We start from the raw sequence: 25,275 nt of genomic DNA, 5'->3' as shown, positions 1-25,275 counted from the left end.
AGGGCCGACCAGTTTAAGTCAAGCGTTCTGTGTGGCGGCTCTCGCATAATATTTTTGAAGTGATCTTGTACTATGTGTTGTTTGTCGTGATGGGTGAAAGCCCAGCCATTGTCGCTACGCAGTTTTTGAATGAAGTTTTTTTCTCTTTCGACCATTGGCCTTCAGGTGAAAAAATCTTGTGTTAGCATCCCCTTCTTTAAGATATGTGACCCTGGCGCATTGTTTTTTCCTAGCTCGTTCGATGACTGCCGATCCCATGAGTCGCTTTTTGAGTTTGTTTCTTAGAATCGTTTCTTCCGCAGAAAGGGCACGGTTATCTTGTGCCTCATCAAGGAGTAGAATGAGTTCTCGAGCCATGTACATCTTCATTTTCATGTCCGAGAGCATGGATTCACTCTAGCGTCTAAGCGCCTGCGAGGTCACGTAAAGCTTATGGCCCAGTCTGTGAAAAGGCTCCGTGTGGTGAGTCGGTCTGTTCCAAGCCGTGGAGACGATCTGTTGGAAGTTTGGCAACCGTACCCAGAAGTTTTCGAATTTGAAGGTAGTTGGGCGTCGCGGGGTGGCATGATTGGTGATAAGTAGTGGGCAACAATATATTTCTTAATTTGTACATATAAAAAATGAAATTTGTTAGTTGTATGGCAACAATAACTCTTACAATGATTATGGAGTTATCTCATAGTCCTAAAATTTAGCTTTATGAGATGGTTGTTTTGCGAAATAACGATCACTTTCTCTCACCTCGCTCTCCCTCCTCCACATCACCAAAAGTCCTATGTGGCATTGCATGAGACTGGTTACGTGCAGGTGTAGCAATGTACCTACCTTTAGTCTCGAGGTGCTCGATCATAGAGGTTAGGTTGCGTGTGTATTCATAGGGATGAGTGTGCGTGCGTTTATACAAGCGTCTGCATCTACACCATATTTCAAAAAAAAAAAGATTCATAAATAATTGCGAATTAGTTTTTAATGTTGTGAAGCTTGTGAATTACTCCCTCTATCCCAAATTACTATTCGTTTTGTTTTTTCTAATACATAACTTTTGACATGCACCTATGTATACAGGTATGTCTAGATACGTAGCAAAAATGATGTATCTAGAAAAGCTTAAAAATAATTTAGGATGGAGGGAGTACGTGTCCAACTTTAAATCTCCCGCTCAGGTCGTCCATAGGAAACCGTAGATCAGATGAGGTCGGGGTGGTGTCGATTGGCGACGCAATGTCCAAGTCGGAGAGCAAGACGAGGGGGGCGGACGTCGGCGACGACGACGACGCAAGCTCGTGGTCGGGCTCGGCCGGGGGGCAGTTGATGGAGGACCACCTCTCCTTCGGGAGCCAGTCTTCCGTGGAGCACTCGGAAGGCTACTGGGAGGCCAACAGCGCCTCCGTTCGCGCCTTCCTCCTAACTGACGGCGACAGGGAGGTTTATGCTTCGTGGATGCGACGGTGGACAGTGAGAAGACCATACCGCCATTTCGCCTCGTCAAGTACCCAGGTAAGTATTTTGCGACTTGGCGGATGGTTCTTGCATTGCCATCAGATAGATTCAGATTTGATCCAGAGACTGGTCCATTTTTTCCGTCGTGTGCATACTGTACTCACACTGACGTGACCCTTCTGTTTGTTTAATTTGCTCCCGATCACACAAGCGGCGCTGCCTTAAACCAAAACCTCCTACGAACGATCCTTGTTGTTTATCGTATCTGAATCTGTTCAACAAAGATGGATGAAGTCTTCATACAGTACCAGATGATCCGGCGCAGGACCTTGAATTTTGTGGTCACCATGCTGGAAGAGTCTTCCTTTTCTTCATTTGCTTCTGCTGTGAAGTCTGATGACAATGGAGTATCGGCTAGTGAAGCTGACAATGGTGGTAGTGGGAATGGCATTACTGCTGCTTCAAGGTAGACAGTGCAGCCATCCTGTTGATGTGGCACAGATATTGTTAGATTATCATATATATTATGTGATAGAATTTAATTTAGGCCGTTACTTCTTGATGAGATGCATTGTGATATAATATTGTGTTACTAATATAATATTATATTGCAGTATCACGAGGTGCCCTGCTTTAGAGCGATTGAATCATCAAGATCAGAACAAGATTAAAGATTCAGTAAAGACCAAGAAGAGGAGGAAGAAAACTGAAAGCCAAATGAACAGATGCCCCATATTGAATCTTCGTTTGGTCAAATGGCAAAGCATGTACCTCAAACCTGCATTGCGATCCATGAATAAGGTATATACTTCAAATAAACATCCATCAGTGGTCCATTCATGTTTCTCTTGCAAATTTGGTTAGTGTTTAAATTGTTGTTATCGAACAGAACTTAGCGATCACCAAGACGAGGAACCACCACAAGAGAAAATCAATAAGCTGAGGAAAGAGAGAAAAAGACCAAGGTGAGTGGAAATGCATGTCAAAATGCTGCGGATGCTGATTTTCTTTTGGGTGCATGCATATTATACCACTTTATGCTTTCAAAATTGGTGTTGTCTAGTTATGAAACGCAGACTTTGTCAACAGAAACAAAACTTTTGATTGCAGAAAGATCTACAGAGCAGTCAACAGAATTGCTCACAACCTAGCAAAGGAGGCGTGGAAGGACACTGCACCACCTACTAGCCTTTACACATGTAATCATCTAGGACATACAATGCTTTGCCCTGTGCAACGGGCACTGCAAAACCGTACAATGGGGTTGCTTCAACCTCATCTCTGTTACTTGCGTTAAAACATGATATTTCATTCAATTCAAGGTGAAAGCATGTTGGAACATATGAATATAACATTGCATCAGTTAGATCAAATATCCTGACAGCTGCAATCATTGTAATGATTAGACCTAAATCAGCGAGACAACTAAATGCCTTCGGTGAATCAAACTACAAAAAAATCAAGTGTTATTTCTTTGTACGCCTCATCTTTGAAGAACAAAACATTGTGATGATTGGAATGAAAATCAGTGAGATACATAAATGCCTTCTTTGTTGGACGCAACTGCAAAAAGACCCGAGGTGTTAGTATTTCTTTGTGAGCCTTATCTTTAAAGAACAAAAAAAAATCTACTTCTTCCATTCCAAATTGTAGGTCGTTTTGATTTTTCTAGATACATAGATTTTACTATGTATGTAGACATAATGTATATCTATGTGCATAGCAAAAATCATGTGTCTAGAAAAGCTAAAACAACCTACAATTTGAAACGAAGGGAGTAGTTAAAAGAGCAATGGGAAGCAGGCAAATGATACTTTAGAGCATAAGCCCACCTGAGGGCAATGTTTCCTTGTATTTAGTTCACTGTCAAGCTAACTACCACAGCAGTTGACAGAGCTGAAAGTGCTCTTAATCTCCTAAATCTACTTCTTCCTACGCTTTGAGGTCTTCATTGTCATCAGTCTTGGTTCTTCAGGCATTTTGACTTCCACATACTGTTCCTGTGAATCAATATTAACATTTTGAGACTCGTTGCACACAAAAAAAAAGGTGCTGCAGGACTACCTGGCAAAAGCAAAATTTCACTACTGTAAAGCAATATATATAATTCTAGGGTGCTAGAATTATCATCTTTCTCAAAAACAGGAACAAGAGAAGTCATGATCCCGAAGCTCAAAAAAAACTATAAATTGAAAAACTAACTTAAAGTATGTGTTGATGTAATAGTAAAGAGTCTGGGACACTTTTCACTGCTGTAAAGCATACATATAATTCCACAATGCTAGAATTAGCATATTTCTCAACAACTCATACAATTCAACACATGATCCCAAAGCTCAAAAAAAAGTTAGAAATTGAAAAACTAGCTAACAAGTATGAGTTGATAAAATGGATTCCTTAAAAGTAAAGAAGGGTCCAGCACATATTCTTTTGACACATTGCACAATGATATAGATGCACCACTGATTGCTGCAATTCAATCACATTAGGGAATTCTTCTTGCTATTCAAAAGTCCAGGCCTATGTGCTACTGTCTCTGAAGAACAATATGAATGTTCATTTCACAACTCAATGACTTGACTTCAATCAGTTTAGTCAACCATAATTTGAATTCAAAATAACTAAACTCCCAAGGGAATTAACAAATATTTTTTGCAAATAAACAAGAAAGGGACCCTGAATTACAGTGCTATGCAATACGGAGGAACAGAGGGAGCTCCACAGGTGAGATTTTGGAAGATGGATACTGACCTCCTCCCACTTTCTCTGAAGCTGCAAGAGTTCTTTACAGGATGCTATACACTCAGCATGGTACGCAGCAGCCAAATCCTTAATCAAGGCCTTCCTTTTGATTATCCCAATCACTTAAAACATCAAGAAATTAGGTGTCAGACCACCCCCAAGATTAATGAAGTATGCAACTCATTTGAAAAACTCAAAGATTTGGTGGATCATCTTTTTTGAGATAATGCCAAAGAATACAACTGAACATTCAGTTTAACCACATTCTAGAGATACTGTCCTTACACTTTATAGTACCATAAAGTAATCTAGCAAAAAACATTTGAATTTTTTTTTGAACATGACCCCACAACCAAAAACAATTTTTGTAAGGCCAATAATTCAGGGAATAAATATGTCTGCAAATAACCAACATAAAAGCAAGCTAGTAATAATTCAATATTCCATTACCATGGCGAGAGAGGTTGTGATTGATTTCCTACGGACAAAGCAGAAACAAACCTACAGCACGAACTAGAAATACAGAAGAATCTACAGAAACGAATTGAAGCCAGTTGAGACGGGAGCTCCGGCTTACTCCGGCTGGGATCGAACTGCTGCCCCTCAGATTTGGACCCGTTGGCCGCCGGCTCCCCACTACCTCCTGCAGCAGCGGCGGCGCCGTCCATCGGAAGCAACTGCGTAGAGATATTGCGCGAGTTAGGGTTTTGCCTAGATCCATCCAACCAGAGACACCAAACGAGAATCTCAACCCAACCAGAAAAGGGACCTGACCCGACCGGAGAACCCAACCAGAAAAGGGACCTGACCCGACCGGAGCAGAGGAGCTTCGCTTCCTTGCGGATTGGGTGGCCGTCTTCTCACTGCGCGTCAATTGTTTCGGGGTCGCCGGCGGCGAGGGAAGGGCTCACCGCACCGGAGCTGGGGAACACGTGGACACAAAAGGATTCGAGGGCCATACGGGCCTGATTTTTTCGGCCCAACACGGCCCAGACCAGTTACCCTGAAGTGAACCTGGCGCGGGTTTAGCAAAGGTTCGCTGCTTCCGACTCTGAACACTCCTCCAACCCCACCAAGGCCGAATCCTCCGCCTCCGCTCGCCGTCGAGCCACCGGCGCCGCCGGAGGGGACATCAGATCAGATGGGGACGTCGGTGCAGGTGACGCCTCTCAGCGGGGCGTACGGGGAGGGGCCCCTGTGCTACCTGCTCGCCGTCGACGGCTTCCGCTTCCTCCTCGACTGCGGATGGACCGACCTCTGCGACACCTCCCAACTCCAAGCCCTCGCCAAGTATGCCTCTCCTTACCCTTGTGAACTTAGCTTGTCGTCGATTCAATGGCCTCGTGAGGGAGTGGTTCACGCTCCCGACGCCACATTAGTACACCTGTTCGACGAATTGTCTCCGAGAGTGAGACTGGAGTTCGGCTGGCGCTGCGCTCAGCTCAGATAGGGTCGGGACCTGATGAAATGCGAACCACGTATTGGTTTAATTGCACAAATCGGGGGAGTAGTGTAAATTCTGGCTGATGATTGGTGCCTCTGCGTTTCTAGGATGGAGGCTCGCTCGCGGTTTGGCAAGTCCTAGGGTTTTGTAATTTGTGTGCTACAACCAGTGTGATTTCCAGCTTGTTTGGAAAATTGACTGCCGAGTTTGTGCTTTCGTGCTTATGTGCTGGAGGGCGAATGCTTGTGAGCCCATACTAACATTTATGCTCACGAATGAGCTTGGATGTGTGTCTGTTGCTTAGTGGCCTGTTATTTATGTAGATTTAATGCCTAACGTGTAGTCTAGTGTAATTGGTGTAAATGTGTGGTCTCTGCCTATTGTTTCTTGTAACAAGGATGCATGTAAAAACATGACTGCAACTTTGGCCACCTTGAGCATAGCCTCTCCAGTGACTTATGTGCTGAACGTTGACAGTTCATTTTCCTGCCATTTGTTATACTACCTTTACACATCTTACAGATGCAAGGATGCACTCCTACATATTTCTTTCCAAAATCCTCACTCGTTGAGTAAAGGAGATACTTTCCATCATTGCAGAATGCATAGATGCCATTGCTGTCAATATGCTATTATGGTCGAAGCAAATTGTTTGGTACTTTTCACTTGCACTCATAAGAGCACTCTATATGTTTCAGGGTTGCACCAACTATAGATGCTGTTCTTTTGTCACATCCTGACATGATGCATCTAGGAGCTTTGCCTTATGCTATGAAACATCTTGGACTCTCTGCACCAGTTTATGCAACAGAACCTGTGTTTAGACTTGGCCTTTTGACCATGTACGACCATTTTCTATCTCGATGGGTAAGCTTCTTGGTGCCCAATATTTCCATAAGGGGTACACTTTTCAATCACACTCATTTGCATTACCACACAGTCTCCCTCCCTCTCTCCCAATTTGTTCGAGAAAACTGGACTCTGTAGTCTATATCTGTTCACAGTAGACCCTTACCTTCTTTTGCAGCAAGTCTCAGACTTTGACTTGTTTACTTTGGATGATGTTGATGCTGCATTCCAAAACATTGTGAGATTGAAATACTCACAAAATTACCTTCTGAATGGTCAGTAAGATCATGCTGTTACATCGTTTTAGCATGCTCCACTACATTTGCTCATACTGTATCTCTTGACAGATAAAGGTGAAGGAATTGTTATTGCTCCCCATGTGGCTGGGCATCTTTTGGGGGGCACAGTGTGGAAGATAACAAAAGATGGAGAGGATGTTGTGTACGCTGTTGACTTCAACCATCGGAAAGAGATGTTAGATCCTCTGTGTTTTTCCAGAACAGATTTAGTGTTCTCTTTTGCATAAACTACTAAAATTATCGTATTTCCAGGCATTTGAATGGTACTGTTCTTGGATCTTTTGTGCGGCCAGCTGTTCTGATAACTGATGCTTACAACGCTTTGAACAATCAAGGCTACAGAAAGAAACAGGATCAAGATTTCATTGGTACATCACTCAGCGCTGGGCATGCTTTTATTATTTGGTTTCTTTAGATTTTGCAGTTTTAATAGTATTCCTAAGTGCTAGCTTCTATTCCCTCCGTTCCAAATTATAAGTCATTCCAACTTTCTTTGGAGAGTCAAAACATCTCAAGTTTGACCAAATTTATACAATAAAGTACTAACATTCATGATACCAAATAGGTACCATTAGTTTCTTCATTAAATATATTTTCATAGTATATCTATTCGGTGCCATAAACTTTTGTGATCTTCTCTATAATTTTGGTCAAACATAAAATGGTTTGACTCTCCAAGAAAGTTGGAATGACTTATAATTTGGAACGGAGGGAGTACCATTTTGTCTTGTCATGAAGTTTCATGGTTAAATTTATAGTTCCAAAATGATATGTTTACCACACTTTCCTTTTTATATATGTGATGCATCCTAGCCAGTGTTGTTTAATGCCATCATGTTTCATGCAGATTCATTAGTTAAAGTTCTAGGAAGTGGTGGAAGTGTGTTACTTCCTGTTGATACTGCTGGTAGAGTGTTGGAACTTCTTTTGATATTGGATAAGGTGAAATCTCTGATACTACCACGAGACTCTGTATTCCTGTTATTTCAATAATGTGCTAACTTTTTATGTTGATATGTTGCAGTATTGGGGTGACCGGCGTTTGGAGTACCCTATCTACTTTCTGACAAATGTTTCTACAAGTACAGTCGACTATGTCAAGAGTTTTCTTGAATGGATGGGTGATCATATTGCAAAATCTTTTGAAAGCAGTAGAGCTAATGCCTTCTTATTAAAGTATGACCTCAAACAGCTATAAGTTCTAACTAAAACTTTGTTTGGTTTTTTTTTAGGGCAAAACTTTGTTTGGTTCTTTTTGCTCTATGTTCACTATTTAAGTTCGAAGAATAATACTCTCTTATTGCATCTTATGTAGTCATAGTTATACTATATCTCGTCTGAGTTGTTCTGTTATTAGAATTCTATCATTTGAGCCATACTTACGTATCTCTTTTAATCAATGTTACACTAATTTTGGATATTTGTATCAAGTGAACAGTTTTTCAAAAAATAAATTGAACTACCGAAGTCCATCTGATTCTATCATTAACAATAGTCGATTTTTCTGTGTTGCAGAAAGGTCACACTGATAATTAACAAAGAAGATCTTGAAAAGTTGGGAGATACTCCAAAGGTTAGGGTAACATATTTCTCTGCTCTCCACCATACTGTTGGAACCTTGAAGTTAACAGTTATTTAGCAGGTGGTTCTGGCGTCCATGGCAAGTTTGGAGGTTGGCTTTTCTCATGACATATTTGTTGAGATGGCGAATGAAGCAAGGAATCTAGTGCTCTTTACTGAGAAGGGACAGGTACATTATTGTGCATGGCATATAATTCTATAACTCTATGCAGATGTGTTAGTCTTGTCATCAATCTTCATGTGCTTTCAGTAGCTAGTAATCCGAAATGACTTGTCACAAGAACTATTGAGGCTTCTAAATTATGGCTTCTGACAGTTTGCACGCGCATATTTGAAATTTCAGATATTAAGATGAATATGCTCTTAAAGTAAAGAGCAGATGAACTAGATGCTAAATAGAACTTTTATAATTTGTGAACAAAATATATATGATTACGAAGCCTCACTTTCATTAAACTACCAGTCTTTTAGTCTTAATGTTTGTTTCTCTTACAAACATAATGCATGTACTATCTTTCTACAATTATCTGACTAGAAAATATTTGCCCTCCAGTTTGGTACACTTGCTCGAATGCTTCAAGTGGACCCACCCCCTAAAGCTGTAAAGGTCACTATGAGCAAGCGAATTCCTTTGGTGGGTGATGAGCTAAAAGCTTATGAAGAAGAACAGGAACGGATCAAAAAGGAAGAAGCAATCAAGGCTAGCCTTGTCAAAGAAGAGGAACTAAAGGCTTCCCATGGATCAAATGCAAAGGCTTCAGACCCAATGCTCATTGATTCAAGCTCATCTCGTAAATCCACCAAGGGTATACTATGGCTAGACATTTTTATGAACTTTGCTGGTCAATCTCCGTCAGAACTTACCACACATCTAGAGTACACTTGCTGTTTCTTTGACCCTGCTCTAATTTTTTCTGCCTTTAAGCATTGACCTGATCAAGTTCAATATCCCCTTTCATGATTCTCGACTGTATTTAGCAGCCAGGACGATGATGTTTATAAGAACATATCTGCTATTCCATTTAGTTTCCTCAAACTTGTTTTATGATTTAAGGGTTTTAATATTAGGTGATTTGTTAGTTGACTATCCTTCTTTATTTTGTGGTACTACCAGCTGGTTCACATTTTGGTGGGAGCAATGATATTTTCATTGATGGATTTGTCCCTCCTTCAACCAGTGTTGCTCCAATGTTTCCCTTCTTTGAAAATACTGCCGAATGGGATGACTTTGGTGAGGTCATCAATCCTGATGATTATACGATGAAACAAGAAGAAATGGATAGTACTCTGATGCTTGTAAGTTTGCTTACGCACCCACTATGCCTCTTGAATTTTGACAGTTGGTCATTTGTAAATGAACTGGCTGTCATATAATTCTTGTTCATTGTTACTTAAGTTGCATGACTGGCTCATATGCTTCTGCTGAATACTTCAGCGGTTCTGTTGGAGCATATTAGCTATATTTGAAGCTGAACTTTGTTCGGTTCATTGTTACTTAACTTTGTGCATTCCTTCATGAAGCTGAAAAATGCTTTAAACGATAACTGGAAATACATGAAACCCTTGTTGCCATATTTGGACTAAGAAGAAACTCAATTGTTCATTCGGTTCTTACGTGCATATCTTATTCTTCAGGGTTCTGGAGATGGTTTAGATGGTAAAATTGACGATGGTTCAGCACGCCTGCTTCTTGATTCAACGCCCTCAAAAGTTATTTCCAATGAGATGACTGTAAGTTCTTTCCTATTTGTTTTCTTTCATTAGTCTCTGCGTCAATTGCAGAGCTAGCTATATATATATATATATATATATATATATATATATATATATATATATATATATATATATATATATATATATATATCCAGATTTGAATTTACATGTGAGCTATACTGATTCTTTTTCCAGGTTCAAGTGAAATGCTCATTGGTTTATATGGACTTTGAAGGTCGCTCTGATGGGCGTTCTGTAAAGTCAGTTATAGCTCATGTGGCTCCACTGAAACTTGTATGTGACTTCAATTCTAGATATTCCTTTTTATACCTGCATGGTTTAGATTTTACATATTTAACTAAAGCATGCTCCTTTCTGGGACATATAGTACGTGTAGTTTATCTTCATAGCTGACACCAAAGATGGTAGGTATATTAAGTCATTTCTATGCATTTTTTCTAGGGTTGACATGCCAACAGCAAAACTTTATTTAAATCGCAAGTGCCTGTTGCTTCTTTGTTTGATTAGTTAGAACAAGATTTGAGTGACCTGCAATTGTTATGCTTGTGGTCAGTGGTTGCCCTGTGCATAGAAATTTTTTGTTATGCTTGTGTTCAGTGCCTAAGTGGTTGCCCTGTGCATAAAAAGTTGTTACCTCATGCTGAAGCATGCATGACTTTTTGCAGGTTTTGGTGCATGGATCAGCGGAAGCTACTGAACATTTGAAAATGCATTGTGCAAAGAATTTAGACTTGCATGTTTATGCTCCTCAGATTGAGGAAACAATTGATGTAACATCGGATTTATGTGCCTATAAGGTTCGTATTTTAACTGCAAACTCTTTTTAAATATTAAGTGGAAGGTTTAGGAGGTTGTGAAGGTCAGGCAGCCTAAAAATTAATGTGCTACTTCTTATCTGATGTCTGGAGCAAGTAGAGGAAAAACCAAACCACTTTCATGTACCAATCATTCAAATTTATAAGTTATTATGCAAAATTATGATCCTTTTGTGGGCGGCAGTGAGACCCTCGTGTACATGCCATTATTTATAAAGCTAGGAGCGTGTATTTGTGACATAACTATATCATGTACAGTACAATTTATATGTTGCATATTCCCTCAACCTTCCATTTGCAATCTTTGTGATGTTTGTGGTATCTTGTCTCAGGTACAACTTTCAGAGAAGTTAATGAGTAACATTATTTGTAAAAAGGTAAGAGTTATATTTCCCTAAATTTTTATATTTTATCCTTTCTGTTGCTCTTAATAAACTCAAGAGAACTTTGTTATGACAATCTAACGGTCCAAGTTCTCACTTTGTATTGTTTAGCCCCCAACTTAAGCCCTTGTGAAATTGTTATAGAAAAAAAAATGTCCTTTGCAAAATTGCAAGTTCTTTAAGGGTTTTACCTCCTTACGTGTTGAAATCTAAATGTTGCTGCTTCCGGACCTTATGTGGCATCTTTTGATTTTAGGGTGATTGGTTGCTTACTGCGTGCTCAGTTGCTAGCTGTTAATAATATTGAAATAGTTGAATACTTGAATTTATTAGTCAACTTCAAAGGCCTTGCATGCCAAAATGTTGTCCATTCACTGTAAACCCACCTAGTTTGAATTGGTAGTTATAGATTCCTTTTTAGGCAAGTAACCATGTTTTTCATCCTCAATTTTTAAATACCTTTCTTTGTTATGCACTTGCCTCACTATGGATCATCATCATTACGAAATCGCTAACACTAACATGGACTGCAGTTGGGTGAGCATGAAATTGCTTGGGTGGATGCAGAAGTTGGAAAAGAAGATGAAAAGCTTATTCTGCTTCCCCCATCGTCAAAACCGCCACCCCACAAGCCAGTTCTTGTGGGTGATCTAAAGTTGTCTGATTTTAAACAATTTCTGGAAAATAAAGGTTGGCAGGTAGGTTTATTGCATTCCTGAATCTTCGATCTTCCACTGTACCTGAAATGACATTTATGATTTATCCAAACTTTTAGTTTACTTTTATTTACTAAGTAGGGTTCAGTTGAACACAAGTGGATCAAATGTGTATGTGGTATTAGTATGTTGAGAAAAAACTGGAGCTGGCAAGTGGCAACTTTCTCTATTTCTAGCATCCTGCAGGATATTAGATGGCACGTTGTCAGCTGCACAGGCTGTTTAGTTTACATAGCCTAATAGCCCATACATGTTTTTTTTTCCTTGAACACGCATAGCCTCTAGATGCTTACAGCCGATTACAAGATTAGGTTGACGAAAGCCGCTACATATGATTTTTGGGTGGCTAATGTTAAGTGGGCAGGGCTAGCTAATCTCTGTTGATGTATACTGAAGCCATTGACATTCGTCGCTAAGGAAACAGTTGCTGCAGGTTGAATTTTCCGGTGGTGCATTACGGTGTGGCGAACACATCACGGTGCGCAAGATTGGTGACTCCCAGAAGGTACCATAGCTTCCCTTTAGGACCAATTGCTTACCTTATGGCGCGCATATATTAATCAGCAAGCTTGGACCTGCTGCAGTTGTTCATGGACAAACTGCCCATGGCAAAGCAGACACTTTGAATTTCTTGTGAAATATTGCAACAAGGCTGCAAGAGCATGGTTCCGTGGAACCTCGGCTGGCACACGCTTACACAGCTATGCTTGTTGTGGTGGTGTGTTGCAGGGCAGCACGGGTTCTCAGCAGATCGTGATCGAGGGCCCCCTGTGCGAGGACTATTACAAGATCAGGGAGCATCTTTATTCGCAGTTCTACTTGCTGTGAGGCCGACGTACACGGGTGGCTCCATTTCCTCGTGCGGTCGTGCCTCGTGGTACACGCGGTCTGCTATGCTGCAATTGATGAGCGGATAGACAGAGAGGAGCTGATGTTTGTGGGCCTTGTGGGGCTCTCCGGGAGCCTGCTTTTTGTAGTAGGATCTAATGGAACGGCACGCAGTGAATTGTAGTACAGGACAATGGACATGCCCGGGGCTCCCGTTGATTGTAGATTGTTGGACTTTGTCTGTAGATTAGACTTGTACATCATCACAAAACTTCTAATCTTGTCGCGTACTATCCTGGTGTTTTGACACGTTTGGTCTCCCACTTCTCTTACCTGTCACAAAATCAGATATGATTCTCGAATCTCGAGCTTAGACTTGCGTTTGAATTGAATATAGCCATCATTAGCGCTATTATTATTCGGAAGAAAGGTATATGCTGCCGCGGTTGGAAGATGAAGAAGGATATACCATCTTCAATGGCTTCCCTGAACATGTCCAGCCCAAGCGCCGTGCAATGCCACGCACTCATCATGCCTTTGTCTTGTATGGAAGGACTGCAATTCTGCAAGGAATCCAGAAGGCACCAGTGACCAGACCAGAGGTCCCTGGAGGCCTGGACCCGTTCCCTTGGCATGACCTGGAAGCCTGGATCGTTATTCGTTAGCTCTCTTCGTCACTCCGATCGGATTTTAGTACTCCGATTCGTCGTCAACCTCCTGAAGCAGCGGTTGACATCGCCAGTTGCCTCCGCAGCTGGTCATCACTCGTCCGCAGATCAGATCACCAGTGGGTTCACGAAAAGGGAAAAAAGAAAATCACGAGTGGTATGCGCCTCGCAAAGTCAAAAACAATTTCCCACCCGATCGTTAGTTGGTTGGATTTGGATCTCTCCGCCCCTTGGCAACACCCGCGAATCCTGATTCCGGATTCAATCCGGGGCCCGCGCACCACCTGTTCGACGCAATTCCCTCCCAGCGACGACAACCGCCGCCGGCGGCCGATGGATGACTGATAGCCGCCTCGTGCCCCGGCGCGGCTGCCGGCCATGTCGCTGGCCTGCGGCCTGCCGCTGCTCGAGTGCGTCTACTGCCTGGCCTGCGCGCGCTGGGCCTGGAAGCGCTGCCTCCACACCGGCGAGTCCGACAGCGCCACCTGGGGCCTCGCCTCCGCCGCCGACTTCGAGCCCGTGCCCCGCATGTGCCGCCTCGTCATGGCCAACTACGAGCCCGACCTCTCCGCCACCGCGCCGCTCCTCTTCGCGCCCCCCGGGGGGTACGGCATCGACCCCGCCTGCGTCCTCCGCCGCCGGAACTACGCCGACACCCAGGGCCGCGTCACACCCTACCTCCTCTACCTCGACCACGCCCACGCCGACATCGTCCTCGCGCTCCGGGGCCTCAACCTCGTCAAGGAGTCCGACTACGCGCTTCTCCTCGACAACCGACTCGGCAAGCGCCGCTTCGACGGCGGGTACGTCCACAACGGCCTCCTCAGGGCCGCCGGATGGGTGCTCGACGCCGAGTGCGACCTCCTCAGGGAACTCCTCGAGAGGTACCCCGACTACACGCTCACCTTCACGGGGCATTCCCTCGGCGCCGGCATCGCAGCCATGCTCACCATGGTCGTCGTGCTTAACCTCGACAAGCTCGGAAACGTCGACAGGAGCCGCACGCGCTGCTACGCCATGGCGCCGGCCAGGTGCATGTCGCTCAACCTCGCCGTCAGATACGCCGACGTCATCAACTCCGTCGTCCTACAGGTCAGTCACTCAGGCTTAATTCGTATTATGCACTCCACTGCTTTCAACCGTTCTTCATCTTTCTTTCCCAATGGCAGGACGACTTCTTGCCCAGGACTGCTACTCCTTTGGAAGACATTTTCAAGTCAATCCTCTGGTACGGCCGTGCCACTAATATAGTGCTCTTGTTTTCTTGATTATGAACTGATGATTTACATGTTTGGTGGTTAGTATTAAAAAGGTTTTTGTTTCTCAAACTATAATGTGATTCATTATTGGCTCATACTTTCCCCTTGCATTACCCCAGTTACTCTGTTTTTTACACAAACCAGTCTATTTGTCAAACAGAAACCGTGGGGCCGTTTGGAACCATTGCCGGGTACTATTTAGCCTTGCTAAGCAAGGATAGGGATGAGGGCTGTGCGTTTGGAAGAACAGCTAGCTTATCTCAGGGTCTGTGCTGGCAAGGTTTCACCTTGCCGATGCGGGAGAGCCAATCCAGCTCGCTTGCGCCGGCAAGAATTCGCTCGCCTGGCAAGGCAAGGCCAGGCAAAGCAGCAAAACAACCGAACGGCCCCTGTATTTCTGTTTGATGATAAATCATATCATTGTTATGTCTAATGAACATCATGACTGCATTGCAAGTAAGTCCTATGAGCTGTGGACAGATAACTGGGATTCTATTGTACCTGGTGGTGGTTTATCTAATATTTTTTTTCAGTTAATGTTTGTGCTAGCTATATTGTAGCTATGTATCAGTATGTTTACTGCTTACTGGGCTCAAGCGAGTCTGAAATTAAGCCGTGTTCTCTTCTTGAACAGCTTGCCGTGCCTCCTATGTTTGAGATGTTTGAGGGATACATGTATACCTGAAGACGCAATGCTAAAGGATCCAAGGAGGCTTTATGCACCAGGCCGGATATATCACATAGTGGAAAGAAAAATGTGCAGGTACCCTTTCCTGATTTGGTGTTCTATAATGCAAGAATCCTCATGTGGCCCCTGATATACAACCTTGTTGCATAGTATCAGTTAACTGCAGGAGAGGTCCTCACAACTGATGGAAATAGAGAACAAGTTATGCTAATAGTTTTTGAATATTCAACTCAATTCTTTCAAGAGAACCATCAAGTGTCACTTTGTATGTAACTAGTCATGTAGTCAGTATTTTGTTCAACTAGTATTATATTCACCACTGACTGTGAACCCATACTGATACTTCTACAATTTGATATTGATCTTGCTCTGTGTTTTATGTCCTTTGGTCAGATTACTGTGTCGATAACGAAGGTGTCCAATATTTCCATGAACAAATTGAATTCCTTGAATAACACAGGTGCGGAAGATATCCACCGGTAGTTAAAACAGCTGTGCCTGTGGATGGTAGATTTGAGCACATTGTTCTTTCCTGCAACGCCACAGCAGACCATGCCATTATTTGGATTGAGAGGGAAGCCCAGAAGGCTTTGGATGTGAGTTGCTTATGCTACTAGCTATCTTTACTTTCTAGTCTCTATTTACCACTGTATTCTTGCCTGAGTAACCTTCTCTCATAAGCTCTTTTGAAGGGATAGCTTTATCTTTGGTAAACTGGACTTTGGATATCACTGTTTTTTTTTTCTTTTCTGAAATTGTGCAGGCTAACTAGAATGTAACCCCTCATGTTGTGGGGCAGATTTTTTATATTTGCATTGTAGAAACTGAGATGTTAAAATACAAGGACAAATTGTGAGGAACTGAGGTAGTGATAAAAAAGAATCTTGTTCAGATATTCAGTTACACGTTTTTGAGATGCAATTCCGGCTGCACCATTGTTTTGGTTTTTTCTTAAGGAAACATTTTCAGATTTGAAAATGTAGATTGTTGATCATTAAGGTAGACACAGCCACATAGGATTACTTGTTGGTACAAGTTGGGGTCGCTTAGCTGCCTCTGTGATTTCTTCGTGCTACTAGTAACATTGTTCCGCTGCTGGTGTACAGCTGATGCTTGAGGAGGAGGAGACGATGTCGGTGCCATCGGAGCAGCGGATGGAGCGGAACGAGACCCTGCAGAGGGAGCACGTGGAGGAGCACAGGGCCGCGCTGCGCCGGGCCGTGACGCTGTCGGTGCCGGACGCGCGGGCGCCGTCGCTGTACGGCACGTTCGACGATGACGACGGCGATGACAGGCGCCAGCAGCAGCAGCAGCCGGAGAGGAGCGAGAGCTTCCCGCCGGCGGGGGCCAGGCAGCGGATGAGCTGGAACGACCTCATCGAGCGGGTGTTCGACAAGGACGAGGACGGCCAGATCGTGCTGCGCAGCTCGGGTTTCCCCTCCTGAACACCCCCGCGCACCTCACCTGTTGTAAATTCGCTTTGCTTTGGTGCCCCCGTGTCGCAGACTCCCAGCAGTAGCTAGCTGCACTCTTGTGTCATTGGTTTAGACGTTTAGTACCATTCATTCATATTTGATACTAGAAGATGATCACTTTTTTCCCCCTTTCTGCGCGGCTCGATCATACGGTGACATGAGGCCCGTGCAGACAAGTTTTGTGAAGGAATAATCAGGCCAGTACCTATAGGTGAAGTAAGCACAGTACCAAACACACGCTTAAACTGCAAATGAGGCGTTTGACAAGTCCAAACTCAACTTCCATTGCTGAGCATCATTTACATGCGGACAGTACAATCGAAACACTTTGTTCCAGAATGCCTGGGTTTTCAGGTTTCACGCCCAAAGACCACGCTGCGCAGCCTCATGAATCTTTACGGGACTGCCCGCGCCCAATGTGCCATGCAATGCAAGGCAGATGTAGTGTTGCCAACGGCATCCATGGATGCGAATTCACTGTTTACCCACCAAAATTCAAGTAAACCCACGGGTCTTCATATATAAATAGCCTTTACAAATAGAGCAGCGAGTTCTATTCTATGTAACAGGTCAAAAATCAGCTGATACTACCACCTACGCAACCAAAAAAAAGGAGCAAAAATGTAGGCCGTAAGGCCTAAGCCAATCAGAATCACTTGTATATGTGTATGTAATAAGCTACACATCTATGCTTGCAGATCAAGAACCGCCTCACCTGCAAAGAACGTCACAAGAGGTCAACATCTGATTAACTGGCGCTAAAATAGGATTGCTGTCAGACTCAGACCACTCCAGTGGGCCAGTATATCTTACCATGCATTCTCTTGACGAAGCGCTCGAATTCGAAAAAGTTGGGCCTCTCAAACAGAACTTTGCTAAGCCTCAGGTAGGTGAATCCAAACAAATGCCGTCCATCTGGGTCATTCAGTGGTTTGGCATTCTCCAGAATCTTGTTGAATCCTTCTCTATCGTAGCAAGGTAGAGCGTTCTCACTAGCCACTTGTAAACCAGCATCCCACGCAGCATTTAGCACCTGAAAAACAATGCATCCAATTGATAAGACACTAATACAACATCAATGTGTTTGTAATTAAATAGCGAACATATGATGCTGTGCAGCTGCCAAGTATTTGCTCACTAGAGAATTCAATACATCAGCAAGTAAGCTGTTGCTAAGGAAATGCAAAAACAGGCAATGGAAGAAAGGATCCCTACCTGCCATACCAGGCCCTCTGGATCTGCAAATGCCTCAGGGTATACCTCATGCTGGTCCATAGTGCGCAATTCAACACATGTAAAGTTCAAAGCAGCATCATATTTCTTCAATACTGCAGCAATTGGAGCATAGCCATCACGGTTACATGGGTTGTAAAACCCAGCAGTCAATTCAGCAGCATGACTGGCAGTTTTGTACCACCAGTGCACTCCAGAGACCTGTAAATATCACATAAGTGGATAGGGTATTCAATCATTTTATTTGATTTGGGGATGTAAATGGTAAAGATCAGTCCACTTTAACACTTGTAAGATCAGGTTTCTAAAAGAAAGAATGAATGCCTGCAAAACAACCAAAGTGCTGGAATTGGATGTGTGAAGTTAACAGTGATAACTAACCTTAACAGCTATGTTTAAACCCTCAAAAGCCAACCTTGCTAACATCAGTACACGGTCCGCATGATCCACCAACATCTGAGAGTACCAGTTGAGGAAAAAACGGCCATAATAACTATCATAATCTCCTCCATCACAAAAAAACCCAGTGAGATTTGGTTCCGAATTATAATGGCCAGCATTGTCTGGTCCTCTTGCCCATATAGTATGCCCCCGTTCTTCTGCAGCTCTTCTCAAATTTTTCTGTAAGTACCTGTCATAGCACTGAAGAGGCAATACATTCTCAATGGCTGATAAAAATATACCAATAGGTATTTACTAAACCCTGAGAATAATGCAAGTGCAACAGAAAGAGCAAAGTGTGAAGACTTGCCTGAAATTCCCCAATGCCAGGGTATTTCCAACCATGTTTTGCTGGATAAGATGGATATCGCAGCTCTCCACAAGCCCCTAGTCCAATCTCAATTTCTGAGATGATCGCATCCTCAAAATACTCATCAAACTCCACTCGGAAGCTTCTCATAAAGTCAAAATATACCTACATTGATATATGGGAATAAAATAAGAAATGTGTAAACACAATTGGCCTTCCACTGAAAATGAATTGAAAGGTGTGCGTATACAGAACATGCATTTTCTTTAGAACAAAACCAATTTCATCTTTCAACCATCCTAAAATATTATAACATTATCATGAAAGTGCAACACATGACAATGCATACATAACAATAACAGTTTCATGCGAAGCCACTCTGCAGCTTGTAGTATCAAAACTAGCCAACAAGATCAAGATGCAGAATTATAGGAGGCAAGTGGAAATCAACAAGCAGATAACCTTTAGTCAAACTTTCAGAGCGATAAGTACTGAGCAAGATCCAGCAAAATGATTGTACCTCCACTGCTGTTCGGCCTTGGAGAACCCTTTCTTTATCAATCCCCCATGACAAGCACTCAGTATTACGCCTTCCTGCCCTGTCAGTAAAGTAGATATCTGGGTTGCTCCTTCCAATCTCTGTTACCCAATGTGGGAGAGGAATTGACACATCGTCGCCAACATTGCCACCACATTCATGGAATGACATGACCACCTAAGCAATTCAACGAGAGCAGCATGTAAGCCACATGAGCAAAGGAAATCGCCGCTGAAGTACGACATTCTTCACCAACAGATGATCGATGTAGAAGTGTTACATCAAGCGACACACAACAATCAGAGAATAGCAAATTGCTGAAGTTTGCATTGAGATGCTGAGTCATCTTACCTGCAACTTGAGCTTGAGCTCCCTGATCATCTGAAATAGGCGCTTGTAGCCAGTCCAGTTGTACTCCTGCGGCCTGTGCGCCTCTACGTTCCCCCACCAGCAGTCGACCATGACCCCGTCCACCCCGGCTGCCTTGAGCACCCGCAGCTGGCCCACCAACTCGTCCGCGTCCACCACCTCGCCGCTGACATTGACCACCCCAAGCTGCCAAACACACGAGCATGAATCGGAACACGATCGCGCAAGTCCAGTACAAGGAAATGGAGGAGATGCATCCTTACGGGGAGCATGACGTAGACGGGAACGTAGGGCGTGCCGGCGAAGTCCCGCTCCGGCGGGCGCGGCGCCACCTCGGGCACCTGCAGCAGGAAGCCCAACAATCGTGTGAGAGACAGATGAGCCGAAGCAAGGGACGCAAAGCGAAAGTAAGGCGGCGGGAGTCGCTGACCTGCTTGGCGACGGCGGCGTCTTCGGCGACCGCGGGGTCCATGGGGACGTTGACGGGGACAGCGAGGAGGTGCGAGGAGCTGCCGCCGTCAGGGACGTCGTCCGCCGGGGGACGCGAGGAGGCGGCGGCGGCTCCTGCGGCGCGCGGGGGCGAGAGGAGGAGGGAGGACGCCGGCGCGGGGCGGTGGGAGATGGGGCGGGCGGCGACGGGCGAGATGCCGCGGAGGGGGAGCGCCGGCGAGGTCGGGAGCGCGAGCGGCGCGGCGGCGACCATCACGGGGCGGGGGCCCGGCTGGAGGAGGAACACACGAGGGGGCGCACGCGTCAGCATTCCGATCCGGATCAGGCGGCCCCGGAATTTGAGAGAGGGAGGCCGGGGACCGGGGAGGAGGCGGCGGTGGGCGGTGGGCGGTGGCTGAGCGCGCCCTCGGGAGGCGGGAACGGGGGAGGAGCAACCGAGCAGCGAAAAACGCCGTGAGCCCCGTGACGGGCTGCGGCCTGCGGCTGGCTTCTGTTGCTTATTTTGGCCGCTTGTCCTCCGCCCTTTCTCCCTTTCCGTGCGATGGACGGCAGAATACGCTGGTAATTATTTTTCCTGCTCGTATTAATTTTTCAACTACGATACGGTATTCCACCATCCATTTTTTAAATTTTTATTTACTACCTCGTGTAAACCGTCCCTTTCTACAGTATTTTCACACTAGTCCATTCCATTCCCGCGAAGCCCGAAGCATTTTTATTTGCCCACACTGTCGGAGCCGGCGGGCCTTCATTTATGACGTCATAAATGGCAGTGGATGCTGGATAGCTACTGACTCCCAAGCTGCTTTTTCCCTTGGCTGCCAGGCAGAGCCAGTGGCGAGCTGCCAGTTCACACCACACCACAGCAGCAGGCCATTCATTCATTCCCTTCTTTCCCAATCGCATACTCATCGCTGACTGACTGACTGACTGACTGAGAAGGAAGCAGCAGAGAGAGCGACCAACCTGCGCAGCCGCGGCGGCGGAGGAGGGGAAGGTGGTGCCGTCGGGGAGGACGACCCACCCGGCCTCGCGCGCCAGCGCCGCGATCACCTCGTTGATGTCGGCGCGCGCCCGCAGGCTGTAGTTGCCGTGCTGGCGCAGCCCCGCCAGGATCCGCCCCGTGATCGCGCGCCGCTGCCGCTCCCGCAGCTTGGTCCGCTCCTTCTCCTCGCGCGCGCGCCGCCGGCTCGCCGGGTTCGCCCTGCCGCCGCCTACGCCGGGAGGCGACGCGACGGCCGCGGGGCACGGGTCCATGTAGTAGCCGTCGTCTTCCTCCTCCTCCTCCTCGTCGCCGTCCTCCTCCTTGACCCCCATCTCCTCGTCCTCGTCCTCGGCCGGCCCCGCCGCCTGCTGCATCCCGGATCTCGCGCCGCGGGGGAACGGAGGGAGGGAGATGCAGGGGAGGGGAACAAGGGGGGAGACCAGCGGGGTCGCTCACGCGTGCGAGCCGTGCGGCGGCGTGCTTGGAGTGATATGGTTGGCACGGTGGCCGCGCGGGGGCGACACGTGTGGAGGGATGGACGGCCGCGATGGCCAGGAGGCGCGCACGCTTGGGAGCGCCTCCGCGTCGCCTCCTCGCCCTCGCCACCATCGCGGAAGGGACGAGCCGGTCGAGGGGGAGGATTGGCGCCGCACATGGGGCGCATGTGATTGGGCGCCTCCCTTCCCGTTCCCAGTGGCCAGGGGCGCACGCACACATGCTCGCACGCGCCTCTCCCCTTGCCAACGCCCATTGGCACTGCCACGCCAACGCCATGCCTCTAGAGAGCGAGCCAGCAAGCAGCAGCCATCAGGGACTTGCTTGGCTACCGTCAGACGGTTGGTGTTGCGTTTCAGCTTTTGATTGCTTGCTTCCATTGGCATCCTTTCAGTCCCAGACAAAAGCAAAGCGGCATGTTGGACTGGTCGATCCTTACAGTTCCAGACAAAGGCAAAGCGGCATGTTGGACTGGTCGATTAGTTGTAGTTGTTGGTCTTAGGGTGCTTACCCTTCTAAACTTTAGTACCTGTTACATTGGATGTTTGAATACTAATTAGAAGTATTAAATATAGTCTAATTATAAAACCAATTGCACAGATGAAGTCTAATTCGTAAGATGAATCTATTAAGCCTAATTAGTTCATGATTCAATAATGTGGTGCTACAGTAACCATTCGCTAACGATGGATTAATTAGACTTAATAGATTCGTCTCGTGAATTAGTATAGGAGTTCTGCAATTAGTTTTATAATTACCTCATATTTAGTCCTCCTAATTAGCGTCCGAACATCCGATATGACCCTCCTAAAGTTTAGCACCTCGTATCCAAACACTCCCTTATCATTGCACTCCCTTATCATTGCAACTGGACAATGTTGAATGATTTGTTCAAAAGGGCAACCACAATTTGAGACAAAGATCGTTTCTTTCCTGCTACACAGTTAAATTGGCTCAAAGGAGAAAATGCTGTAACTGTGTCATTTGAGTTCAAAAGAGTTAAACTCAGGATTCACGACTACAGTGCCCTTCAGTACATCATAGCCGACTGCAAACAATACCATGCATATTTTGCTGAATTAGCGTACCAGGTCCGTAGCATAACATTCGACAAAAGGCCAATTTTCAGGCAGTTGATCAACTCATAGGGGAAGGAAAAAAGTCTAGCATCTCTGCATGGAATGAACTGACACCATGTATCCAACTTTTTAAGTAGCAAACATAAATGCCTAAACAGATGCGTTGCAGCATTAGAATTTAGTGCCATCATCAACCTTTTCGTGCTGAAGCACAACATTTTTCAGAAACAAGCTCAAGGATCATTGTCCCAAAGCCATCTATATGAATTTAGTGCCAGCATCAAGCTCAAGCAAACTAATGCCTTAGGCATAACCTCGAACAAACATTTCCACTAATGAGGATAACTCCTAAAGAGGAAACATAATCATCAGTCCTAACAAGAATACCCACAATGGTGACCAAACACTACTTTCAATCGAGTAGACTGCAGAGAATTTTTATTAGATACTGAACGAACAAGACTGCAGAGAATAGAACAGTAGCACCTGGAATACTGATTTAACGATAGAAACATTGTGGTGTTATACATATTTTCAGGAACTGCAGTTTCAAATGTCCTGATTGATATATTCAGTTCCCTGCTTTCTTTCTGAGTAATATATACAGTGTGTGAGCTCTAAACAACATTTTTACATATCACATTCTACTGATTAGAAGGATGATAAGCCCTTCTTCCTGATCGCTACAACAGTTGACAATAATACATCTGTGCAGGAGAGGAATCAATCAAATGTACAATCTAGCCTCTTACCAGAATATGTCATCTACACCCACTGACGATGATGGTCGGGACACTTCTTCCTCCTCCTCCATCTCTGGTTCAGGTTCCATGCCAAACTCTGGAGACTCGATATCAGTGAGGTTCTTCAAGTCAACAACAGATAGCTCGTCCAGTTGCTTCACCACAAGGTCTGCAGCACTAAGCTCATAGATTTTGTGCCTGCTTGCAACCGCGACACACTTCATGCGGGCATCATGGGCGGCTTCCACCGTTGAGTTGGAGTTCCCAAACACGATGCACCTCTCTGGGATGAAACTGAGGAGCTGAGCAGCATACAGGAACATTTCAGGGTCAGGTTTGCCCCGATAAACATCCTCTGCTGCCACGACAGCATCAAAGAAGCTCCGCGCGCCAACAGCTTCGATGGCTTCTTCGATAACCTTCCGTGGGCGTGTGGTGGCCACGGCAATAGGGATCTTGTAATTGGCAAGCGTGCTCATAAACTCCCTGGAACCATTCCTCATCTGGTAAAAGGAGCCGCCACGGAGGCTGGAGTGTATCTCCTCCTTTCGTGAGGCCAATCTCCTCAGCTCCGAAGGGTCTCGAGACCAGCAGAGAACCTCAGAAATCGCCTGCTCGTTCTTCATCCCTTCAACTCTCTTCAACACAAAGGCCGGAGGTGGCGACTTCCCCTCCTCCTGTGACAGGGTCAACCACGCCTGCCTTTCCAATTCGGCATCATCCTCAACAATGACCCCCTCCCACTCGAAGATGACGCCGAGCCACCCACAGCCCATCCGCTCGAGACGGAGCAGCGGGTTGTGCAGCTTGGGGTCATCTGCCCTGTTCCGCGGAGGCAAGGACGGGGCCGGGTTGGTGACCCCAACATCCCCCATGTCGCCGCCGTCCCCGGGGATCCCCCGGTACTCCCTGCGAGGGCTAGCCTCCTTTGTGACCCCCATAGCCAGCGCCTTGACCGACCAGTCCGCGAGCCGCGGCGACGGCTGCCTGGTGCCCCGGGCCACGAGACGGCGGCCCGCAAAGGCGGTGGGCAGGGGGCGGCAGGCGACGACATGGAACGTCCGGCGGAGGGGGCGGTGGGGGCCCCTGGACCTCTGGTCGAACAGGTGGGGCGCAATAATGGAGGTGCTCGCGCTGACCGTATCGACAACCATGATGACGGCCGCTGGATCCGGCACCCACACAACTACCGATCAGGAACCGAGATCCCGGAGCCCCCAAATTCTTGGGCCAAGCCGCTTGAATCGCCTGCTCTCCTGATGGGGATTGAACTGCAAGAGGAAGACACGAATCGCTCAGGCTCCAATCGAAGAGAAATCGAAAAGGAAACGAGGCGAGGAAGGCAAGAACCGAACAAAGCACCTAATTAGCAAGAGGGGCCAATCAGCAAGGTGAAGTTTAAGCCGAGCCCGAGCTGGTGGGGATTTGCAGGGGGGGGGAAGCGCTCGAGCAATGATTGGGTGGGGGGAGGAAAGGGAGGCGCACAAGGCAGGGGAGGAAGAAGATAAGGAGGAGGAGGAGGAGTAGTAGGGGGAGGGAGGCGGTACCGGCGGCGATGGGGAGGGATCGGACGGCGGCGGAGGCCTCGCGGGGTCGCGGAGGAACGGGAGGTTTCGTCGGGAAGCCGCCAACCTTGTTTTAGCTTCCGCCTTTCCTTTTCTTTTCTTTCTTTTTTTTTTCTCTCTTCCCCCATCTCGTGGCGTGTGGGAGA

General features: G+C 45.9%; 5 protein-coding genes across 11 annotated transcripts; 2 read left to right on the top strand and 3 right to left on the bottom strand.

The window, feature by feature from the left end:
• Positions 1-2,728: 2,728 nt before the first annotated feature.
• Positions 2,729-5,133, bottom strand: LOC117846567 (uncharacterized). 6 transcript variants are annotated; one of them, XR_011897589.1, is made up of 5 exons: positions 4,992-5,133; positions 4,760-4,859; positions 4,192-4,304; positions 3,273-3,440; positions 2,729-3,003 (listed from the first exon to the last, which is right to left on the bottom strand). XR_011897589.1 is itself a non-coding variant. In XM_034727787.2 (4 exons), exons 2-4 carry the CDS (start codon positions 4,848-4,850, stop codon positions 3,363-3,365), a joined length of 282 nt encoding a protein of 93 aa, XP_034583678.1. In that variant the 5' UTR covers positions 4,851-4,859; positions 4,957-5,108; the 3' UTR covers positions 3,236-3,362. The 6 variants fall into 6 exon arrangements, 1 of the variants encoding a protein (XP_034583678.1); XR_011897591.1 differs by having other exon boundaries at positions 4,987-5,129; XR_011897590.1 differs by having other exon boundaries at positions 4,940-5,116.
• A 48-nt stretch (positions 5,134-5,181) lies between these two features.
• Positions 5,182-13,140, top strand: LOC117846562 (cleavage and polyadenylation specificity factor subunit 2). The gene is made up of 18 exons (XM_034727782.2): positions 5,182-5,472; positions 6,325-6,493; positions 6,654-6,750; positions 6,823-6,949; positions 7,027-7,142; positions 7,622-7,716; positions 7,799-7,950; positions 8,290-8,347; positions 8,417-8,524; positions 8,909-9,161; positions 9,470-9,651; positions 9,991-10,086; positions 10,264-10,362; positions 10,755-10,886; positions 11,237-11,281; positions 11,821-11,985; positions 12,437-12,508; positions 12,733-13,140. The coding sequence occupies exons 1-18, from the start codon at positions 5,324-5,326 to the stop codon at positions 12,829-12,831; spliced, it is 2,214 nt and encodes a 737-aa protein (XP_034583673.1). The 5' UTR covers positions 5,182-5,323; the 3' UTR covers positions 12,832-13,140.
• A 186-nt stretch (positions 13,141-13,326) lies between these two features.
• Positions 13,327-17,046, top strand: LOC117846564 (uncharacterized). Its single transcript, XM_034727785.2, has 5 exons — positions 13,327-14,591; positions 14,669-14,727; positions 15,393-15,521; positions 15,907-16,042; positions 16,553-17,046. The coding sequence occupies exons 1-5, from the start codon at positions 13,878-13,880 to the stop codon at positions 16,889-16,891; spliced, it is 1,377 nt and encodes a 458-aa protein (XP_034583676.1). The 5' UTR covers positions 13,327-13,877; the 3' UTR covers positions 16,892-17,046.
• A 369-nt stretch (positions 17,047-17,415) lies between these two features.
• Positions 17,416-21,765, bottom strand: LOC117846563 (beta-amylase 2, chloroplastic). Its single transcript, XM_034727784.2, has 10 exons — positions 21,229-21,765; positions 20,243-20,533; positions 20,076-20,153; positions 19,795-19,998; positions 19,426-19,620; positions 18,906-19,070; positions 18,536-18,796; positions 18,137-18,355; positions 17,735-17,954; positions 17,416-17,636 (listed from the first exon to the last, which is right to left on the bottom strand). Exons 1-10 carry the CDS (start codon positions 21,619-21,621, stop codon positions 17,608-17,610), a joined length of 2,055 nt encoding a protein of 684 aa, XP_034583675.1. The 5' UTR covers positions 21,622-21,765; the 3' UTR covers positions 17,416-17,607.
• Positions 21,766-23,290: 1,525 nt separating this feature from the next.
• Positions 23,291-25,268, bottom strand: LOC117845711 (5-amino-6-(5-phospho-D-ribitylamino)uracil phosphatase, chloroplastic). Of its 2 annotated transcripts, none has more exons than XM_034726775.1 (2): positions 25,112-25,268; positions 23,291-24,835 (listed from the first exon to the last, which is right to left on the bottom strand). In XM_034726775.1, exon 2 carries the CDS (start codon positions 24,716-24,718, stop codon positions 23,570-23,572), a length of 1,149 nt encoding a protein of 382 aa, XP_034582666.1. In that variant the 5' UTR covers positions 24,719-24,835; positions 25,112-25,268; the 3' UTR covers positions 23,291-23,569. The 2 variants fall into 2 exon arrangements, with proteins under 2 accessions (XP_034582666.1, XP_034582665.1); XM_034726774.1 differs by lacking the exon at positions 25,112-25,268 and adding an exon at positions 24,927-25,086.
• Between the last annotated feature and the right edge of the window lie 7 nt (positions 25,269-25,275).

The sequence above is a fragment of the Setaria viridis genome, chromosome 2, assembly GCF_005286985.2.
Source record: "Setaria viridis chromosome 2, Setaria_viridis_v4.0, whole genome shotgun sequence".
Taxonomy (NCBI): Eukaryota; Viridiplantae; Streptophyta; class Magnoliopsida; order Poales; family Poaceae; genus Setaria; species Setaria viridis.
Note: the sequence above shows the minus strand (reverse complement) of the source record. Positions and strands in the feature narration are given on the sequence as shown.